Source organism: Erpetoichthys calabaricus, chromosome 1 (assembly GCF_900747795.2).
Source record: "Erpetoichthys calabaricus chromosome 1, fErpCal1.3, whole genome shotgun sequence".
In the NCBI taxonomy this organism is placed as follows: Eukaryota; Metazoa; Chordata; class Cladistia; order Polypteriformes; family Polypteridae; genus Erpetoichthys; species Erpetoichthys calabaricus.
Window position 1 is genome coordinate 198,047,082 of NC_041394.2, and position 21,368 is coordinate 198,068,449.

Consider the following 21,368-nt stretch of genomic DNA (forward strand, 5'->3'; position numbering starts at 1 on the left):
TCGAATTGTTTGGAAAGCAACACACTGTCTTTGTGGGTACCACTGTGTTGACACAAAAGGTAATATAGTCTGTAACACAGTGACAGAGTCCCTCAAAATGGTCTACATTTGACTCACACATCATTTCCAAGTGTGTCATTTGAAAGCACTCATACAGAACCATTTCAGCCTCCAGGCTCCACTTCCTCATTATTCTGGTGGTAACAGGTTGCTGTCTAACAACAGGCTTCTTGCTGGGAATAAGATGAATTAGGTTGTGGTCAGATTTGCCTAAAGGAGGAAATAGATTACACTTCAAGGCATCTTTAATATTTGAATACAGCAGATCCAGCTTATTACCTCACGTGGAATTGGTCATAAACTGATAAGAAATTTGTCAACTATATGTTCCAAAATCACATGGTTGAAGTCACCACATATTATAACTACAGGGTTGGAGTGAGTCATCATTAAAATGTTGGTGACAGAATGAGTTATTTCCATTGCCGAGTCCCCATTTGTGGAGGGGCAGAATATAAACATTAATAAGGATGATACATCATCTCCCTGAGCAAATAATGTGGAAGAATTCTGACAGCCAGAATTTCAAAGTCTGAATTACAAACTGTTGATGTAACTGAAAAACGCTGCCTTTCACACCATTCCTCATTCATATAGATGACCATTCTCCCTCCTGTCTTTTTTCCACACCGCACTAGGTGTCCATCTGTTCGAATAAGACGAAATCTGTCCAGCATTAAAACAGCATCAGATACAGATGTTTAAAGCCAGCTCTCCATAAAGCACAAAATGCCACTGCACTTTTATGTTCCATGGCCACCTATAGGCACAGACAGTTAATCCATCTTGTTTGGCAATGATCAAATATTTCCTATTACAACAGATGGCAGACCAGTTTTAAAAACTTTTCACCTAGCTTTTACTCTCTTGTCAGCATGTCGCTCTCTCCGGCTATGGACAAACAGCTCCTGAAGTAAAGTATAACTGAGGTTCTTAGGCACTTGCGATCGTTGTGCAAGTAGCAGATTACAGGAGTGTTTAAATGCACCCCGCTTTCATTTTCTCAGTCTCTTTTATTGTTTCAGGTGTTGCAGACATAAAGCAGCCTTTGGGGTCTTTTCGCAACTCCATCCAAGTTTGCAGCCAATTTGAAGTGCAGCCACAGCAAGCCTGGGCTTGCGTGCATTACAGTTCATTGATAACTTTAAAATCCATTTATCCGATTTCTAGTGGCTACTATTACTGACAAGACAGAAACCAGACCAATTCTAATTTTAAATAAGACTAGGAAATAGTACAGAAGTTCAGAAAAAAAGAAAAACAGTGAGAAGTAAAAAGACTACTGCTTGTAAAGATCCTGCAAGTAATTTACATCTGTTTAAAGGAGTAAGGCACTGTCTAGAACCAAAGAACAGTATACACATCAATCATTAACTGAAGACACTCACTCAGATGCAGACAAGTTGGAACTGCAAAATTTACCAACCCGGTCCAAGACTGTTACACTACCAATGCTGCAGAAATAAACACTGGCTTCTTTTCACCCTATGATGGATAAGCAGGTTACAAAATAGGTGGATGGGATTATTTTAGCATTAATGTTTCTGGGATATGGGTGAAAAAAAATAGAGAAAAAAACTTTGTAAACATCTGAAGAAAATACAAACTCCACTCTAGTCATCAGCATTCTGGAACTGTGAGGCAGTACTAATAACCACACATCAATTTCCAAATATTCGATGGTCATTTTTTATGGTATAGTAATATATAAACTGTTGTACAGTTGTACTTCATATAGTATGTATGTAACTCTCATTGTTGTAATAATTTTTGTAATGCGGACATTGTCATAATAGCATATCTTCCAATTCACTCACCCACTCATTTTCCCAACACTGAATTGGAATTTTTGCAAGGGTTTCTTTACGTTTCTTTTAAAAACTTTTGATGTGACAATTTGAAATCTTTATTTATTGAGAATACATTACTGCCATTGTATATTGTGGTGGATGGCCGGGACGCCCTTTTAACACCGGGTCTGGGGGAGCGGCCACGGGATGTACACTACGTCCCCCAGAACGTGTAGTGGCAGCCCTCCTGGGTTACAACGGGGCCACAGGCGTGGGACTTCAGGGCTCAGCCCTGTTGGGCTCCTTGGCCACCACCAGGAGGAGCTGCACGGCTTAATGAGCCAGTGTGGGCTGGAATGCAGCCACACCTGGAGTGCGGCCTGAATTAGGTTAATTATCACCTGAAGCACTTCCGGGTGGGCTATAGGAAGAGCCTGCAGCCACTACTCAAGGTGCCAGAGTCGGGAGGAGGAGGACAAAGCAGCCTGGGAGGAGTGGAGGAAGAAGAGTGTGTTTTTCTTTTGGTGTTTTGGGGACTGTGTAGGGCCTGTAGGACACTGGGAAGATGTGCCCCATGGCTGAAGACAAAGAAAAAAATCTTTTTGTTCATTTATATACATGCCTCCGCTGTCAGTCTGTGTCAGGTCAACACCTATATAGCGCCTTTGCCATAATATAGTGATCAATGTCAGGTCAGGTTGGAGAGCATGCACTGGTACAGTGTATTGCTGCAACCACCACACTACGAAACAGTTCGGGATCCTGGTTGGCAACCCCCCCCAGGCTAGACACACGGTCCAGTCCCACCCTCCGGAAATAGCCATCTATTTGCCGCAGCCAGGTGTTACATGGGCACCCCTTGGCCTGGTCCAGTCACTCAGGTCCTTAGCAATGAGGATCCAGCGAGCAGGATCACCAACAAGAAAACCACAACATGGCCATAGTGCCATAACTGCCACTTTACCTTCATAATGAAGGTAATGTGCCTAATTTGGGACTCTGTGAGCAACTGCTCATTCGACATAAAGTCAAGACAGCCATACACAAGGATTCTCTGAAGAGACACAGTGCCAAAGAAGTCCAGTCTTTGTCTCAGGTCACTAGTGTCTCAACCACATAGCCAAACAGGAAGCATCAGGACTCAAGTCTTGGACCTTTGTCCTTTTGCAGATATATGGGGAGTGCGGCACACCCCTTTCCAACGATGTTAATGACATCCTATGCTCTCAAAATCCCATCTACTATCTTCATAGGAAGAGTCACCAGAGACATAAAAGTGTGTGCCGAGGTAAGCTGATGGCTATGCCGAAGAGGTAATTAAAGGATTGGATCTTCGTTTTTATTCAGGACACCTGCAAGCCCAGACACTCAAGATTCCTCGTTCAGGCTCTCAAGAGCCCTGATCAGAGCCTCCATTGAATATGTGATGATCACATCATCATCAGCCAAGTCAAGCATTGATCGGAGTAGGAGCAAGGACACCATAAATGTGTTCACGAGTTATTTTGCATCATACTGTTACTTCATAGCAGCTTTCGTGTTATCCAATCAATCAACAGAAGGTGCACAGACTGGGCTACTAAGGGTGCTACAGCTCCCCTAACCAAAAAGTACAGCACCCAAAGTTAAAAATTGAAAATATTATAAAAGATGATTAGATATCATCTCATTTTTAATTTACAAAATGTATTCAATTTGACAAGTGACATTATTTTCCGGTGCTGCTAAAACTTGTACCCAGCACATATATATACATCTTTCAAAAGTTTACACTTTTGTTTTGGTGAATGGGAAAATAGCAAAGTTCTGCACCAAACAGATAAAAATGAAAGATTGTGAATGTTTTGATATTTTAATATCTGCCCCTATCAAAATGGACACCTTTTACTGAAATCCTTCTCTGAAAACCTTGGGAAAGCATAACACTAGAAATGAGTAGGCTATTTTTGTTTAGCAGCGATCAATTGGCCCTGTGTGACTGACTGTGGATTGTGCATCGCTGTTCTCTGTGATAGTCTAAAAAAACAAAACCAGCTAAGGTGCTATTGTTACAGAACTCGGGGTGATAGAAGGGAAACAATGTATTCTGGAGAATAAATATATTATTCAGTCTAAATATGAAGTCAAATTTTCTTCATTTAGCTACGTCAATTTATTCTTCAATTTTGCAGGTTCCTGTAGAAGCCAAATCAGACCTACTTTATCAGTATCCTTTTTTACTTTTTTGCCTTTATTCAACTGCTTGATAATATTTGCAGAATAACCTTAAACAGAAATTAAATTTAGCCATTCTCCAGCTGCGTATTTACGTAAATTATTACTATTTTTGTTGTTCATTTATGATTAACTTGTATGTAAAGCATTTCTGTGACATAACTTTGTTACTTTATAATCATTATTTGGCAATTCCAAATATTCTGACTTTCAGCAGAATTCACAACACTCATCCATTCAAGAAACCATGAGTAACCCAGCACTGTTACTACAAGCAGCAAAAAAAAAAACAAAAATACAATGCTGCAATGCCAAAACAAAGAAGCTGGGGGCAAAGAACGATTCACAGAGTGAAGTAAATTTATAGTTCATTCTCCATTTTCTTGACAGAATCTAAGAGAGCTTTAAAAGGAGTTTAAGAACTCTAGATGCTTAAGATCATATTTGTTTCGCTGTTCAAAAAGAAGTTGGAAGTGCATCCCTCTGTAAAGAGCCCTGACAGGCTACCAGAATACAGAGGAGCTTATCCCAAACCAAAAATAGGCAAAGAAAGACTTGAAACCACCCCCTTTGGATACTCTCATTTGTGGGATATACAAAGGTGGATGTAACAGAAGAGTGAACAGTTTCTTGTCAAACATCCAAAAAAAAAAAAACATTGTGGGTTTAACCAATAATTGTGAAATGCTCCTCAGGAGTCAAGATAGCCTTCACTTCCAAGCTGAAATGGACACCTATTACCTATGTTTAAAAAGATAGGTGATATAGGGATGGACAAAAGATGGGTTTACAGTTCTGATTATGCAAAATGTTAATAAAGCTATTGCAATTATTATAACCTTCATGTCTTTTTCCATATGAACCACTGTAGACCTACTTTTACCCACCCCTGTATAAAGCCAAATAAGCATAAATAAACCAAAACTCCAAAGCAAAACCATTAAACATCTCTAGAGTTAACTAACTCAGTCCTGCTGATCGTGTAAACAATTTAAATGTTAAGATATGTGTAGCCTATGGAAACCAGGAGAAAAATTATAAATACATATATAAGGCTTGGGTATAGGTAACTGCATAGCAAAACTGTGGATATGTATTTCACTGCAACAAGGAAATGAATGCTAATATGGATGATATGCATGTAAGAAGTTTTACCATCACCAAGTTGAGTGTATTTAAAGAAAAGGTAGATTTAAATAATGAATATTTTCACTGTGTAAGACTGATATGTAAGACTTTGTTCTAAAGTTAGGAAAATTATTTCTTATATTGAAGAATTACTGAACTGAAGAATCACTGAAGAAAATATTGAAGAATGACTGAATTTATTACATTTTTGAGTAAATATTTAGAAAGGCCTTTCTTTTTTTTACTTTTGGTTGAACATTTCTAAAATTTGTAATAAAGTCCAAAGAACTATACAGCTTCACCACTTAGGCAAGAATAAGACAGTCTTGTATAGATAATGCAGCTCTCAGTCCTCCAACAGAAAGGATATATTTATAATAAAAAAAAATATGGTAAGATGTGTATATGAAAGAGGAACCTCCCCACCTGCTACCAATTTTTCATACTTACCTGATACAATGTGTTGCTGGTAATTGTAAGATGATGGAATTGCGCCTACTGGGAGAGATGGTTTTGGATTGCCAGGCTGTACCTCCTCATCATCCTCACCAAAGTGATGGACCTTTTCGTACTTTTCTAAATATCTGTGAGGACATGCACAAAAATAAAAAATAAGTAAATAACTCATCACAACTGGAACTGAAATAACTAACTACAAATTTTAAACATATGTTAATTACCATTGCCAATACCTGCCAAAGACTTGTCTGCAAGGACTTTGAGACCATAAAGAGTTTAATTTTCTTAAACATTTATAGCATACTGGTACAAGTATTTATTCGTATCTCCTCACTTGTGACCAGAATTTTGCTATTTTGCATTAACACAAATTACTCAAAGGAATGAATCAATCTATAGTGAAAAATGCAAAATAAAATAATGTTTAAATAAAATCAGTATCCGTTGAGCAAACACTGAGAAAATATTACCACTTTCTAAACATTGAATTTTCTACAATTCTGTGCTTGAGATGTTGGTTTTAATTTTAACTGGTCTTTCTAGAGTTTTACAATAGTCAGGTCTAGGAAGAGATTTTTTTGTTGCTCTTCCTTTTCACCTCCTCCCACTTCTGTGTTGGGTTGATATGCCTGATCCACCCCCTCTATACAGCTTGGTCCTGCAACCCCCTCCCCAGTGAAAGGCTCTTCGTTGAGATCATCTTTACTTTATCCTCCTATTTCCACTTAGACTCCCCTCTTCCCTTGTATTTCTATTTCCATCACTCTTTTGCCAACATATTCATTTTCTCTCCTCATCACATGTCCATACCACTACCACCTTGTACTTTAGGACATCTCTTCTCTTTTTGTTGCAATTCTGACTGTGTCATTTCTTATTCTGTCCTCCTTTGTTACTCTACACATTTAACACTCTCATTTTTTCCACATCCAAGTTCTTCTCCTGCACTGCCTCTATGACCCATGTCTCAGCTTGATACAGCATTGCTGGTCTTACCAGTCTTAAAAAAATATTAAAATCATACTAAAATCATTAAAACAACTAAGACTTACATATTTATCTACAAAAATCAGTATGTAATACAGAATGATTTTGCAGTAATTAGAAATTTTTGTGGTATTTCCAAAGACAAAAGAGGACTTGCCAAGGTTGAAAAATAATTAAAAAGCAAGGGACTACGTATCCTTGCTCTCTTTTATCTTGCTATATTAGATATCCAACTCTAGGAAATTCTATCTAACTTTACTTAGCTCTATATTTTCTACAATTTTTACTCAGGCTGTCAAGAGCATAGTCAATGACACACAGGGAAGCATTTTAACAAAATAAAAAAAACTGTGAAAGAGTTATTTAAAATGTCATACTTTTCCTTTGGATCACAATGTCACTAGCTGCAGAGCTGGAAGGATGGGTGCCAGTAATAATACAGCCTTATCCTAGAACTTCTCTGTACTATACACATGCCCTACTTTGGTCAGTCTATGAACCTCCTAATTTTATTTATCTGTCCAAATGGAGTATGTGAATTTCCCCTTGGGATTAATAACGTATCTATCTATCTAAATTCTTCCTTACTGATGTTGCTAAATTAGGCACCAAGAGCCAAAATAAAACCAAGGTGATTAAGGTAACCAAGTATAGACAGAGAGAGAGAGAGAGCTTTATTAATCCCAAGGGGAAATTCACATACTCCAGCAGCAGCACACGGATAAACTATTAAATTAAAGATTGATAAAAAAAATTCAGGTAAAACAGACAATAATTAAAGTGTGCACGCTTTTGTTTCATGGTAGTGGTATTCCTTGTCCAAAACAATGCTGAATAGACTAAACAACCAGAGATTAGTCACATATATTTTGCCCATTTTGGGCACAATCAGCACAATTGCCTAATAAATGACTTACACTTTTCTGATTTAAGGACACAAAAAAGGAAGATCTATTCATGTGCAGGTAACCACTGCATCTTAAAGAGAGTGGAGGATTTTGGGAAGTACTTACCAAGTTTATTATAGTTAACAATAACAAAAATCAAACTAAACAAACCTATTAAAGTTTCTGGAAAGACTAAATCAAATCAAATAATTTACTAAAAATTTTTAGGTTTGAGTTGAATTTTAAATGAAACAACTCAGATGCAGTTGAAGTGTAGACTTTCAGCTTTAATTCAGTAGGGTGAACAAAACAATTGCATAAAAATGTGAGGCAACCAAAGCATTTTTTAAACACAATCCCTTCATTTCAGGGGCTCAAAAGTAATTGGACCATTGACTCAAAGGCTATTTCATGGGCAGGTATGGGCAAGTCCGTCATTATGTCATTATCAATTAAGCAGATAACTGGCCTGGAGTTGATTTGAGGTGTGGTGCTTGCATGTGGAAGATTTTGCTGTGAACAAACAACATGTGGTCAAAGGAGCTCTCCATGCAGGTGAAAGAAGCCATCCTTAAGCTGCGAAAACAGAAAAAACCATCTGAGAAATTGCTACGATATTACGAGTGGCAAAATCTACAGTTTGATACATCTTGAGAAAGAAAGCAAGCACTGGTGAACTCAGCAATGTAAAAAGACCTGGATGTCCACGGAAGACAACAGTGGTGGATGATCGCAGAATCATTTCCATGGTGAAGAGAAGCCCTTTCACAACAGCCAACCAAGTGAACAACACCCTCCATGGGGTAGGCGCATTGATATCCAAGTCTACCATAAAGGGGAGACTGCATGAAAGTAAATACAGAGGGTGCACTGCAAGGTGCAAGCCACTCATAAGCCTCAAGAATAGAAAGGCTAGATTGGACTTTGCTAAAGAACATCTAAAAAAGCCAGCACAGTTCTGGAAAAAACATTCTTTGGACAGATGAAACCAAGATCAACCTCTACCAGAATGATGAAAAGAAAAAAGTATGGAGAAGGTGTGGAACAGCTCATTATCCAAAGCATACAACATCATCTGTAAAACACGGTGGAGGCAGTGTGATGGCTTGGGCGTGCATGGCTGCCAGTGGCACTGGGACACTAGTGTTTATTGATGATATGACACAGGACAGAAGCAGCCGAATGAATTCTGAGGTGTTCTGAGACATACTGTCTGCTCAAATCCAGCTAAATGCAGTCAAACTGATTGTCCATCTGTATCATGAAACGTTGCCCAATGACCCAAAACATACAGCAAAGCAACCCAGGTGTTTATTAAAGCAAAGAAGTGGAAAATTCTTGAATGGCCAAGTCAGTCACCTGATCTTAACCCAACTGACCATGCATTTCACTTGTTGAAGACTAAACTTCAGACAGAAAGGCCCACAAACAAACAGCAACTAAAAGCCGCTGCAGTAAAGGCCTGGCAGAGCATTAAAATGGAGGAAACCCAGCATCTGGTGATGTCCATGAGTTCAAGACTTCAGGCTGTCATTGCCAGCAAAGGGTTTTCAACCAAGTATTAGAAATGAACATTTTATTTCCAGTTATTTAATTTGTTCAGTTACTTTTGAACCCCTGAAATGAAGGGATTCTGTTAAAAAATGCTTTAGTTGCCTCACATTTTTATGCAATCGTTTTGTTCACCCCACTGAATTAAAGCTGAAAGTCTGCACTTCAACTGCATCTGAGTTGTTTCATTTAAAATTAATTGTGGTAATGTACAGAACCAAAATTAGAAAAAAGTTGTCTCTGTCCAAATAATTATGGACCTAACTGTAGATAATCCATCCATCCATTTTCCAACCCGCTGAATCCGAACACAGGGTCACGGGGTCTGCTGGAGCCAATCCCAGCCAACACAGGGCACAAGGCAGGAAACAATCCTGGGCAGGGTGCCAACCCACCGCAGGACACACACAAACACACCCACACACCAAGCACACACTAGGGCCAATTTAGAATCGCCAATCCACCTAACCTGCATGTCTTTGGAATGTGGGAGGAAACCGGAGTGCCCGGAGGAAACCCACGCAGACACGGGGAGAACATGCAAACTCCACGCAGGGAGGTCCCGGGAATCGAACCCAGGTCCCCAGATCTCCCAACTGTGAGGCAGCAGCTCTACCCACTGCGCCACCGTGTCGCCCTGTAGATAATCCCTTACAGAATTTCAGACTGTTCATTAATAACAGCATGTTAGCTGAGCCCAAGACACAGTATGTATATAGCAACTATTAAACAGCAGCACACACTAAGCCAGATTCCAAGTTGCATAGGAGTCTGACATCCGTTATGATGTGCTGCCGCATTTCTTTGCGCTTCTTGTATATCAAGATGTAATTCAAACGCCTGAAGTTGGAATGTGCTGGTCAACAAAATCTTTACTGTATGGACAGAAAAATCACGAGTGAGTTCATAAGCCTGGAGAAGTTCACCCCGGACACCACAGATCCCTGCAGCCTTCCCTATCCTCAGCTGTTTCACCACCTGTGCAATATCAGTGAGACTGGGAGGTTCACAGCAAATTGGAGGATCAGCCTCAAGCTAATGAAGGAGTGAGTAGAAGTTAGTGAAATGGCTCAATGACAGCAAAGTAACATTATATCTTTTAATATGCACAGATAGTAAAGGAAATTCATCCTTGGGAATGAAACTTCCAGAGGAGCTCATGTGAAGGACAATTCTCATGCAGGACCATCAGTAAAGGGCTTTAGGTCTTTTAATTATGTTTCATTTACATACTTTGTTTTAATTTTCTGGAGAGTGGCACATTAGTATCTCACAACTGAATATTTAGATCCATGCTAGTTTGTTTGCTTGCAAAAACATTTGTGCGGGAAATGTTACGTTTACTTAATTAGTTTCATACCTCATTTGTAAAAAGTTAATTTTCAAATAACTTTTTTTTTCAACATTTTTATTTGACAATGATGGGTTTGTTTGAATTATAATCTATACTGTGATGTAACTAAAATTCGCTATTAGAGTGTAATAATAAAAAGCATTTCATTTCATGCTTTTTCAGTATATGATGATCTTGTTGCTTCAGACTTTCATGCAGGAGCACATACTGAAGAAAAAAAAATAAAACACACAAGTACTGCTTTGTAAAAACTCAAAAACATAAGTACTGCTGGATTTAAAACAAAGCAATCTTACCAGACACAATTGCCCTTTGACATGCTAAAAAACAAGGTCTACAGACTGCCTTTTTAGGTTGCTATGTGAAAAAGAACTATTCTCAACCATACATGTGAAGAAGAGGTTTTTTATATATATATATATATATATATCATATATTATATATTTTATATATATACTAGTCATTACGCCCGTTACAATAACGGGCGCTAGAACAGTAGTGCATAAACATTAGTAGGAACAGTCTATATTAAATGGCAAGGGACTTTGACCTCATTCTTTTTGTTGGTTGTATTTTTCTTTCTTTCAGCCTTTCTTTTGTTGATGTTTACTTGCTGAGCTGACCGTTCTTCGTGGGCTGCCGCCGTGTATTGTGTGTCTTTAGTTTTCTGTGACAGTAATACTGTCTTGTACGTCCGCTGGCTTGTACGTTCGTAATATTAATTTAATTTTCTCTGGTGGTAATACAGGCGTGCGTGTCGGTAATATCCTTTAATCTCCTCTGACAGTAATACTGGCTTGTATGTGGCTGTAATATGAGTCACTATATTGTGTACCTTTAATTTCCTCTCGCAGTAATACTGGTTTGTATTTCCGTAAAACGCCTGTAACTTTCTCTGACAGTAATATCGTGCATCGCACCGTGCCCCGCGCATGCGCACTTCATCAGAAGACACACACCCTGGACGCACACAGGGATTTTATTAAAGAGGATATATATATATATATATATATATATATATATATATATATATATATATATAAAAATTACAACAATTACTGTTTTATGGAATACAGCGATTTGAACAATGCACTTGACATACAGTGGGTGTTTTGTAATGGTCCCTGAATTACACCAGATGTTGCTGGGAATGATTCTAGTGACCATGAAATGGAAAACTGGACTAAGCAGGTTAAAAAGTGGATGGACAGATAGAAAGAAAAATACTGTTAACAATTAGCTTTTTATTTTAATTCTTTGCAAAGGAGGCAATCATCTACTTAATGCTGAATTTTAGCAATACCTTCACATTATTTATCACAGTCAGAGATGACAAGGAGCCATAAAACTCAGGAAAGATGTACCTCTATTCCAAACAAAATCTGTTTTAATTACAAATGTAGAAGGAATTTTCCTGGGATGTATCAGAACAACAAGGTTTTCAGCATCACTTTAAAAAAAAAAAAACATACTAAAAAAATTACACATACAGTGAGTATAGAAAAAGAATACTATCTTTCAAATTATTCACATTTAGTTGTTTTAAGCCTAAAATGAAAATACACACAAAAATAATTTTATCTTTATTTACCCAATGCAACCTATGACATCCAAGTCAATGAAATGCTAATATCACTAGATGGTGCGATTTTTTTCAGCTCAGCTAAAGTTATCAATACTTTAAAATGTTTCTTTCAATTGGATTTTACACTAGTCAAGCCAGCAAGGTATTGTGTAGAATTGTGGATTTTCCCGTAATGCCCTAAGAGATAGGCTTAAGGATTAAACAGTGATTGACCCTATGAAAGGGTATGTAAATGAGTGGTCCCTGTGTTGAGTTGTGCTCCATCCAGGGCCGTATTCTGCTTTCTTGCCTTATAGCATTTTTCTGTAAAGAAACAATAAGGTTCAATTAAGTTACAGACTAGAACTACTGCTCACGTGTAAAACTCAACTGACACAATGAACTTCCAAGCTTCGAGTTAGGACACTGTAGCTTTTATCTGAATAACTACAGTGAATACTTATTGCGCTTTAATTTAAAATTCTTTACTTTGGTTGCTCTGAATAGAGGCATTGATCAGGAAACATTAATTGGTAAAATACAAACTTTTAAGTACATTCTGTTATTTCATTGGTGAAACACATGGAGGCCTTGAGTCACAAATTTGCATGAAAGAAAGATGAGCAAGGACATAATTCTTTCTGCCCCGTGGCAGAGAAAAAGCAAGGAAAGGAAAATTAAAAACTGATTAAAAACTGCATTCAATGTGTCTGAGCAACCTCATTCAATTTTTCCTGGGATTCGTAAGTGTATTATAGGTTGAAAAGGTAGCACAAAATTTGCCCTATTCTGCTTTCTTTCTGATTAACACTAGAATTACCAAAGTCTATGAAAAAACTTGTAATCCCGGCCCACCTTAAATCCATTAGTACCTCTCCATCAGTGTCTTTTGTTTTGTAAATGTATCAATAAGCACAAGCAGCCTGCTATCCCATCCCCCCACCGCTGCAGGAAAGGCAAAAAGCTCTCTCAGATCAAGCCTTGTTTATCTGGGAGAGCGGTACCTGGAGCCATATAGGGTAAATAATATATCGTTATTCGGAACGCATGCATTTCATGTGTTCCATGTCTACAAAGATCTATGTAAGGGTAGAATGACAGAAAATGCAAGAAATATTTAACACAAACTTTTTTCATGTTGTAGTAATAACACAATTTTGACATGTGAATAATGTGTGAAGACTGAAGTCCAATGTAACGAATTATTATTATCATTAAATATCAAATAAACACTTTCACAAAAGATACAAATATAACAGAACAAGTTTGCTTTTATTCAAGACTATAACCGAAGAAAAAGAAATCGGGTTAGTGTGACTCGTTGTCACGACAGCTTTGGTAGTACAGCAGTAAGAACTGCCGACTCTTAATCAAGAGGTTGCGGGTTCGAGCCTTGCAGAGTCCCAAAATAAATGTTTTGAGTAGTGAACTGCTCTTATTGTTACTATCCATATTACTAACCGAGAATGCTAAACCGGATGGACGCAGGGACATCCGGCCATGGGCCGTAGCCGCAAAAAGACGTACTGCGCAGGCGCAAAAAGAGTCCGCGAGAGGCGGATGAGGAGCCGCGAGAGGGGGACAAAAGAGGCCGCGAGAGGCGGATGAGGGGCCGCGAGAGGCGGACAAGACCACAGAAAAAAGGAGTGAGCACAGAAAAAAGAGAAAAAAGGAGAAATGAGGCGCAACGAGCACCGAAAAAGGAAAAGGCACATAAAAAAGTAGTCAAATGCAGGCAAAGCACGGAACACATTGCACACGAAACTAGACCCAAAAAAAAAAAAAAAAAAAAAAGGCTCGCGCACAACAGCAAGGCACCGGACGGGACACACACCAAGAGGGGGATTCAACAAGCCCATGGAACACAAAAAAAAGAACACAAAACCACCCCACAGACCCTACAAGCAAGGGACGGGACACACACAAACAGGGGGATTCAACAAGACACAGGAACACAAAAAGAAAGAAGACACTCGCGCAACAACAATCCTCAACCCCCCCCCCCCCACACACATCCATAAGAAGTGACACCCAAAGCCACATATTCTAAAGTGAACGTCAACACCTTCACACTAGACAGCATAGGTGTCAGCATAGGTGGATCTCCTTACAATAAAGCACTATTAACCGTTCAACTGCAGAAAAGGAAACATATTAACAGTGACTGCGATCCTCCTTATTACTTATCCATATTTCGCATGCTGAGAAAGAAACAAGTCATGAATACACGGTCACGGGTACAAAACGAAAAGGAAAGGATAACAGGAACAAACACACGAACACGAAAGAAACAACAAAATAGACGGCTATGCAGCATAGGTGGATCTCATTACAATAAGGCACTATTAACCGTTCAACCGCAGAAAAGGCTCCATATTAACAGTGAGTGCAATACTCCTTATTACTTATCCATATTTCTAAAAGAAAAAATGTCTCGACTTCAAAAACGCAAAGCTCAACTAAAGCTTCTAACTAACGATGTACCTAAAAGTAAAAACTTTATGAACTGCATTAGATCCTACAATAGTTCATTTGCTTTTGCATCTACCGGAGTAAATATCAGGCCACCAAAAGGCAATGGCCCATACTGCTTTCCCATATGTGCACAAATACTGCATCGCATTGGAACAGTGCACCCTGAAACAAATCAACAACGCAAATATGCACAAATCTACATCCTAGATCCACATGACGCAATCTATCAATCAAAGTGCTGCATCGCAACAGGCACGGATTCAAAACGAACACCTCCCGTCTCAGACATACGTTAACGGCAAGGAAGGCTACAACGGGCTTCTCACACAGCACAGGCAAATCGATTACAGCTCCAAAACAACACGTTCCAAATACTACACATGCAAAAACGCGCCTCTCAAACGGCACAAGCAAAACTTACACCAGGAAAATTCATTCGGATTAATGAATGTCATTTGCACTCATTGTCATTCAGTTCACTTCCCTGAAGAAACAACTGGCAATACAAGTAATACATTTACACGTTGTTGTCAAAAGGGTCAAATTAGATTGCCTTCTTTACATTCATATACTGAATATCTACAGAAGCTTCTAACTGACGATGTACCTGAAAGTGAAATCTTTATCAACTGCATTAGATCCTACAAATCGGTAAGCACTATGAACATTAACGGTGGCACTGCACGTGACATCCGTCTTGAAAAAATGTTGTTTATTGATGAATGTACAATGGCATGAAGTCACTTACTCAACACCATTCATAAACTTCTACAAACGTTTATGAATAATAATATTCGATTTGGAGGAAAGGTACTTTTATGAGGAGGACATTTTAGACAGTGATTAGCTATTCTTCCAGATGCCATGCACTCAGCTATTGTTCAGTGCACCTTAAAATACGCAGACAATTGGCATTGCTTTCAAAAGATACAGTTAGTAAAAAAGATACGATGTCCAGAACCACATCATAACAATTGCTTATTACAACTGAGAGATGGTACACTCACCAATACAGATGGACTTCAGCCACATATTATTACAATTCCTCAAGCCTTTATCTGCGACGACTTAGTTACAGAGAGATTTGGAACAGCAATCTCATTAGACCAAATGCTCCTTTTAACACAACGCACTATATTATGTCCAAAAAATATTAATGTGGAAAACATAAATACCCAAGTCATTCCATTACTTCCTGGAGAGACACAACTCTTTCTAAGCTCTGACAAACTTGACTCTGATCACAACAATAACCATCTTCATTGACCTTACAAGTTCTGAGCTGGAATTACCTTTTACACTTAAACGGCGTGTACAAAGAAATTTTCAAATAAACCTTTACACTGTGCCACACACTTTATTGTTTGCTTTCTATTTGCATCATCTACACCGTCACACTATTCTATATCTCATTCATACATCACGCTCTTTGTCATTCCCAACACCAGGGGTTGGCGAGCGAAGCGAGCAGGGGGCGGAGCCCCCTAGTTATATAATAAAAACATACATTTAATTTGAGTCTGTAACAGCCAGTGTAAATGTATGGTACCTGTAAAGGTTAGTTTTTTGGTTTTTTTTAAATTCAGTTTGATTCTCTCAGTCACGTTCACGCTCCCCCTGATCTGATATAGCACGTCTTTATTTGCAAACAGCAGTAACAGAGGTGAACTCACATGATGATGAGGGTTCTACATCAGTGAAAGAGAACAGAAGCCCACCCCGGAAGAAACGTCCATTCACATATAAGAATAACACAGCTGCACCAGGTGTAAAGGTGAAAGATGGCACTGTATCTTCCTGCTTTTTGTATAAAGACCATCACAAAAAATAATTACAAACTGGACTTTGCATGATACCTTGGTGAGCTCTGTAAGCCGTGCTGTTTCACGTTGAAGGACAAGTGTTTATATAAAAACATTTATATGTTACTTATATAAATGCCAGATTGAATATTATTTACCTTGATTTATTTACTTATCTTCCTACAGCGTAAAGTCACAAGTAGACTGCAGAGCTTCATTTGTTTGATAGACACGGGAATGCTGGCAAAGTACTTCTGTGACTTTGGCTGCAGGTGGAAGCCTCTGTCGCACTTTACGCAACTGTTATGGTTCTACCATTGTCCAGAAACGGCTCCGTAAACTTTATGACCTTAGTCTCAGAAAGTCTTTCTCCCATGGCATGACTGGGATCTTTTCCGTACTTATCTAGGAAAAGATCCCAGTGGACTGCAGCTAAAGTCAATCAAACACAGGAAACTCTGCAATCTAGTTGTGACTTTACACTGTAGGAAGATAAGTAAATAAATCAAGGCTATCAGCATTTGATGTGGCTTTTATATAAGTAACATACACATGTTTTTCATATAAAGACCATCACAAAACATAATCACAAACTGGACTTTGCACGATACCTTGGCGAGCTCTGTAAGCTGTGCTGTTTCGTTGAAGGACAGGTCTTTATATAAAAACATTTTTTTTTTAATAATTGTTTGGAAAAATATAAATCTGTTTTCCAGAATTACCTTGACAAATACATGCAAGGTTTTCCAGTGTGGAGGGCAAAAGTTATCATTTAATTTCAGAACACCACTGAACCTTCTTTGGAGTGCATTCAACATGGGTCAACTGATTAGCACAAGTAATTTTTGTAATTGTTAAACAGCATTCCCTTTCCAATTTAACAAGAAGTGCTCAGCAACTGATAATTCAGAACTTAATTAAAATGAATCACATCCTTATGTAAATGGTAATCTATAAGAAAGTATTAGTATTGTTTATATTAAACATAGTGGCTAAATTTAATAAGGGTAAAAAGCAGCACCATACTGACCTTTAAGGATTACAATGAATAGAAAGTTTGTTTGGATGCGTTTTTGAAAAATAGAAGTCAAACAAAAGTTTAACAACAAATCATAAAACATGTTCACTTCAAGTTAGGCAGCACACATTAAAACCATCCTTAAGTTTTAATGAAAAGGAAGCTTCTTCCCAGTTAATATAATATTAAATTCAATCAGGCATAGCTATCAAATGCAAAATAAGCCAACCTTGACAACCAAATTAACATCCTCATTTTAATACAACTTAAAATATTGGTGAAGTTTCAAGGTCCCTGAAATATTAAATTCTATACAATCTGTAACTGAGTGTCTAATAAGGTTATAATGGTTGCCTTGTCCTGAAGGGATTACACAAGAACAAACATGCAAAGGAATTCACTCTCAGTATCAGAGGCAATGGGTTATACTAAACAAAAGTAGTGAAAGATAAGGAAATACTGGCTTCTTTATTTTCAAGTTAAGAAGAAGAAAAAAAATAGCAGGTGTTGAAAGCTATCATAGAAATCAAAAGTAGATACAAGGTTCATTTAAACATTTTAATAAAAAACAACATTTTGCACCAACGTTACAGTTTTAAACATTCAACTTGCAAATTCAAACAATAAAGTAACCTTGTTAAAACATCTTACAGAATTTGAAAAGCATACAAACTCAATTATTATAGCCAATAAATATGATGTTTCTAATTGTTACAAATGCAAAAACTACTTCAAATATTGTGTTTGCAATTAAAATATATATATTGGCATATGCTGCACTCTACTGGACAAATCTGTAACTGCAGTCATGGAAACTATCAACATTCAGAGCAATACAAATGCATGTAATAAAAAAAATAACACTCAGGCTTATCAGGTCACTTGCCACCTTTGACTGCACAAAGATATAGTATGATCTTTCATAAACGTTACAGATATATAAAAAGAAGTAAAATGCATGAACTCCGAACACGTGAAACAAATTGTCAAAACGTAGGACTAAAATATTTCAAATATTGCTTAAGTTATGAAGAAGTATTAACAAAACATTTTTTTTTTTTTTTTATAAGTTAGGACTGCTCACTTTTGAAGGCTACTTTAAACAAATCTTCGTCCTGCACACACTGATCCCAAAGTATGACTGCCTTTTCAAATAATAAATCCAGTAATGTGGGAATGAATGTTACAACACAGAGAAGATGATCTTATCCTTATGATGAGGAACATGTCTGCAGCCCTGACTTGGAGGAAAATGTGTCAAATTCAAAATAATTTAAAACTGGATTTACTTACAAAAAGTGGACACAGAAGAAAGTAGCAGAGTAAAATCTGGGTGCTGCAATAAGTTTAGCTAGCATAGTTTCGCACGTCTGTCCACCTCTAAAGGCATGCCTCTAGATTCAACTACTCCACTTCATCTCTCATTCTCCTTTGTACTCACTGGTTGCTTAATCCTTGTATATATTAATTCATTTTCATAATAAAAGGGCAACATACTTTTGCGTATCTTGCCTCCAACACTTCACCAGACCTTTCTCTCTTTCACTTTAGGTACACACAGAATAATCATTTAAACAAAAGAAGTATACCATTGTAGCTGCCCGCATTTATTCATTTTTGTAACTCATAATATGTATATATTAAGATCTAATACACCAATCAGCCACAACATTAAAACTATTAACCTGTGAAGTAAATAACATTGTTAGGGATGAGATATACGGACCATCAGGGGCCTCGTGTATAAACGGTGCGTACGCACAGAAATGTTGCTTAAGAACGTTTCCACGTTCAAATCGCAATGTAAAAAACCTACACTTGGCGTAAAGCCACGCGCTTTTCTACGGTACCTCATACCCTGTCGTACGCAAGTTCTCCGTTAGGTTTTGTAGACTGGCGGCACCCAGCGTCAAAGCAGTGCTACTGTTCCTGTGTGGTTACCCTTTCTTAGATCCACATCCATGACTGCGGCTCAAATGCTCCTTGTAGAACTGTTTGCACTTGCAAGTTACCGTGAGGCAATTGTACTTATGATACAGTTATAATATTGCACATCCTGAGCAACTTTATAAAGCGCGTATTTACGTATGATGACGATATCATTTTTAAGATGAAAAGCAGCAAAATATGTTGATTATATTATACAGATAAAACTTTAACTACACGGTGCCGCAGCGCTAGCGAGCTTGAGCTTCGTTCACGGTTTGTTCCTGCCTTGCGCTGTTTTCATGCTGTGGCTGGCACAACACTGGAAGGATAGAATAATTAAACATTATGAAGATATTTCGATGTTCCTTAAACGTTTTGAAGAATCGGAGTTCTAAGCTTACAAATGGCTTAACGTCTACTCCAGAGCTGATTGTGTGGCGATTGGGTATTTGGAGAAAGAAAAGTAAGGACAGGAATTGGGGGTTAGTACGTTTGAAAAAGACAGTACTTCTGTAATAAAGCATTTCATTGAAGGTCGCGCATGGCGCAGCAAGCATCTTGCTGTAAGACATGAACAATCAATACGGCACTGTGTTCCCATGTTTAATAACATGCTTTAACTCATATCATCATGAAAATGATATCACACATACTTCAGTATTTTAATTACTCAGAGAGCTGTAATATTACGAACGTAATGGATTCTGTGTCCTGTCGGAGGAAGAGCACGTAGTGATTCAGACACATAGAGCGATATAAGATTAAATACAAAACAAAGCATTTAACGTGCTACTTTAGTTACGATGGGATTTGAGAAACTAGTAAATTAAATGATTTTATGATGAAGTTTATGATATTCTACTTTAATGACAAAATAAACTACGTGATTAAAGTGGAAATTTCGAGATTAAAGACATTTTGTGCTTTTTTTCCACACTGCGTGCCTTTTTTTTCACTGTACCCTAATAAGCTTTCATATGACACTCAGACGGTGGGCTACGACTCGCCTTTTCACGCCGACTTTGATATGTGAACTTTTTTATTTCCGGCACTATGTGACTTTGTGAACTTGAGCTTTCGAGTTTCTCCGCCACACTATGTCACTCGATCAACTTCCTTTTGTTGCTTATATAACTGTTTAAACCAACAAATAGTACGTTTTTCTTTGCCTCCATTTGGTATTCGCTGAAATTCTTCAATTTTTCCTCGTACTTTTGCCATTGCCTTTTCACAGAACGCTGAGCTTAAGGGCTATTTATATTGATTTGCATATTCAAAGAGGCGTAATTCTGGGAGGAGTTGGGGCGGGACAGCAAGCTCGTGCACGTGCGTTTATTTCCATGCTGAGCAGGATTTATGTAGCTGAAGAACGTGGAAGTTGGCGAACGCACAGATTCCAGCATCTGGATTTTTCTGTGCGTAAGCACATTTCGGCTTTTATGCTTACGACAGGGTATAGTGCGAATTCTACGCACAGCGTTATGCATGAGGCCCCAGGTGAACACTCGTGTTTAAAAGAGATGTGTTGGAAGAAGGAAAAATATAAGCATAAGGATCTGAATGACTTTGACAAGAGCCAAATTATGATGGCTAGACAACTGGGTCATAAGATATCCAAAACAGCAATTCTTTTGGGGTATTTCCCATGTGCAATGATTAGTACCTACAAAAAGTGGTTTAAGGAAAGACAACCGGTGAATCGGCTGCATGGTCATGGGCTCACTGATATGCATGTGGGAAGCAAAAAGCTAACCCATCTATTTCAATCCCATGAAGAATACTGTAGCACAATTGCTGAACACCTTAAATGTTGGCCACAAGAGAGAAAATGTTATCAGAACACACAGTGCATTGCAGTTTGCTGCATATGGGGCTGCATGGCAGCAGACCAGTCACAGAGCCCATTCTGACCCTTGTCCACCGCCAAAAGCACCTACAATGGATACTTGAGCATCAGAACTGGGCCATGGAGCAATGGAAGAAAGTGGCCTGGTCTGTTGAATCACATTTTCTTTAAGATCACGTGGATGATCTTATCCTGGGAAAGAGGTGGCAGCAGGATACACTATTGGAAGAATGCAAGCCGGCAGAGGCATAGTGATGTTAAGGGCAATGTTCTGCTGGGAAACCTTGGGTCCTGGCATCCATCT

At 38.2% G+C, this 21,368-nt stretch overlaps 1 protein-coding gene across 1 annotated transcript in view; it reads right to left on the minus strand.

The window, feature by feature from the left end:
• Positions 1 to 21,368, minus strand: part of arid2 (AT rich interactive domain 2 (ARID, RFX-like)) — a 183,628-nt gene that overhangs the window by 94,545 nt on the left and 67,715 nt on the right. The window contains exon 4 of the mRNA XM_028810674.2: positions 5,643 to 5,776. Coding sequence (XP_028666507.1) covers positions 5,643 to 5,776 — 134 coding nt within the window. The remainder of the gene's footprint in view (positions 1 to 5,642; positions 5,777 to 21,368) is intronic.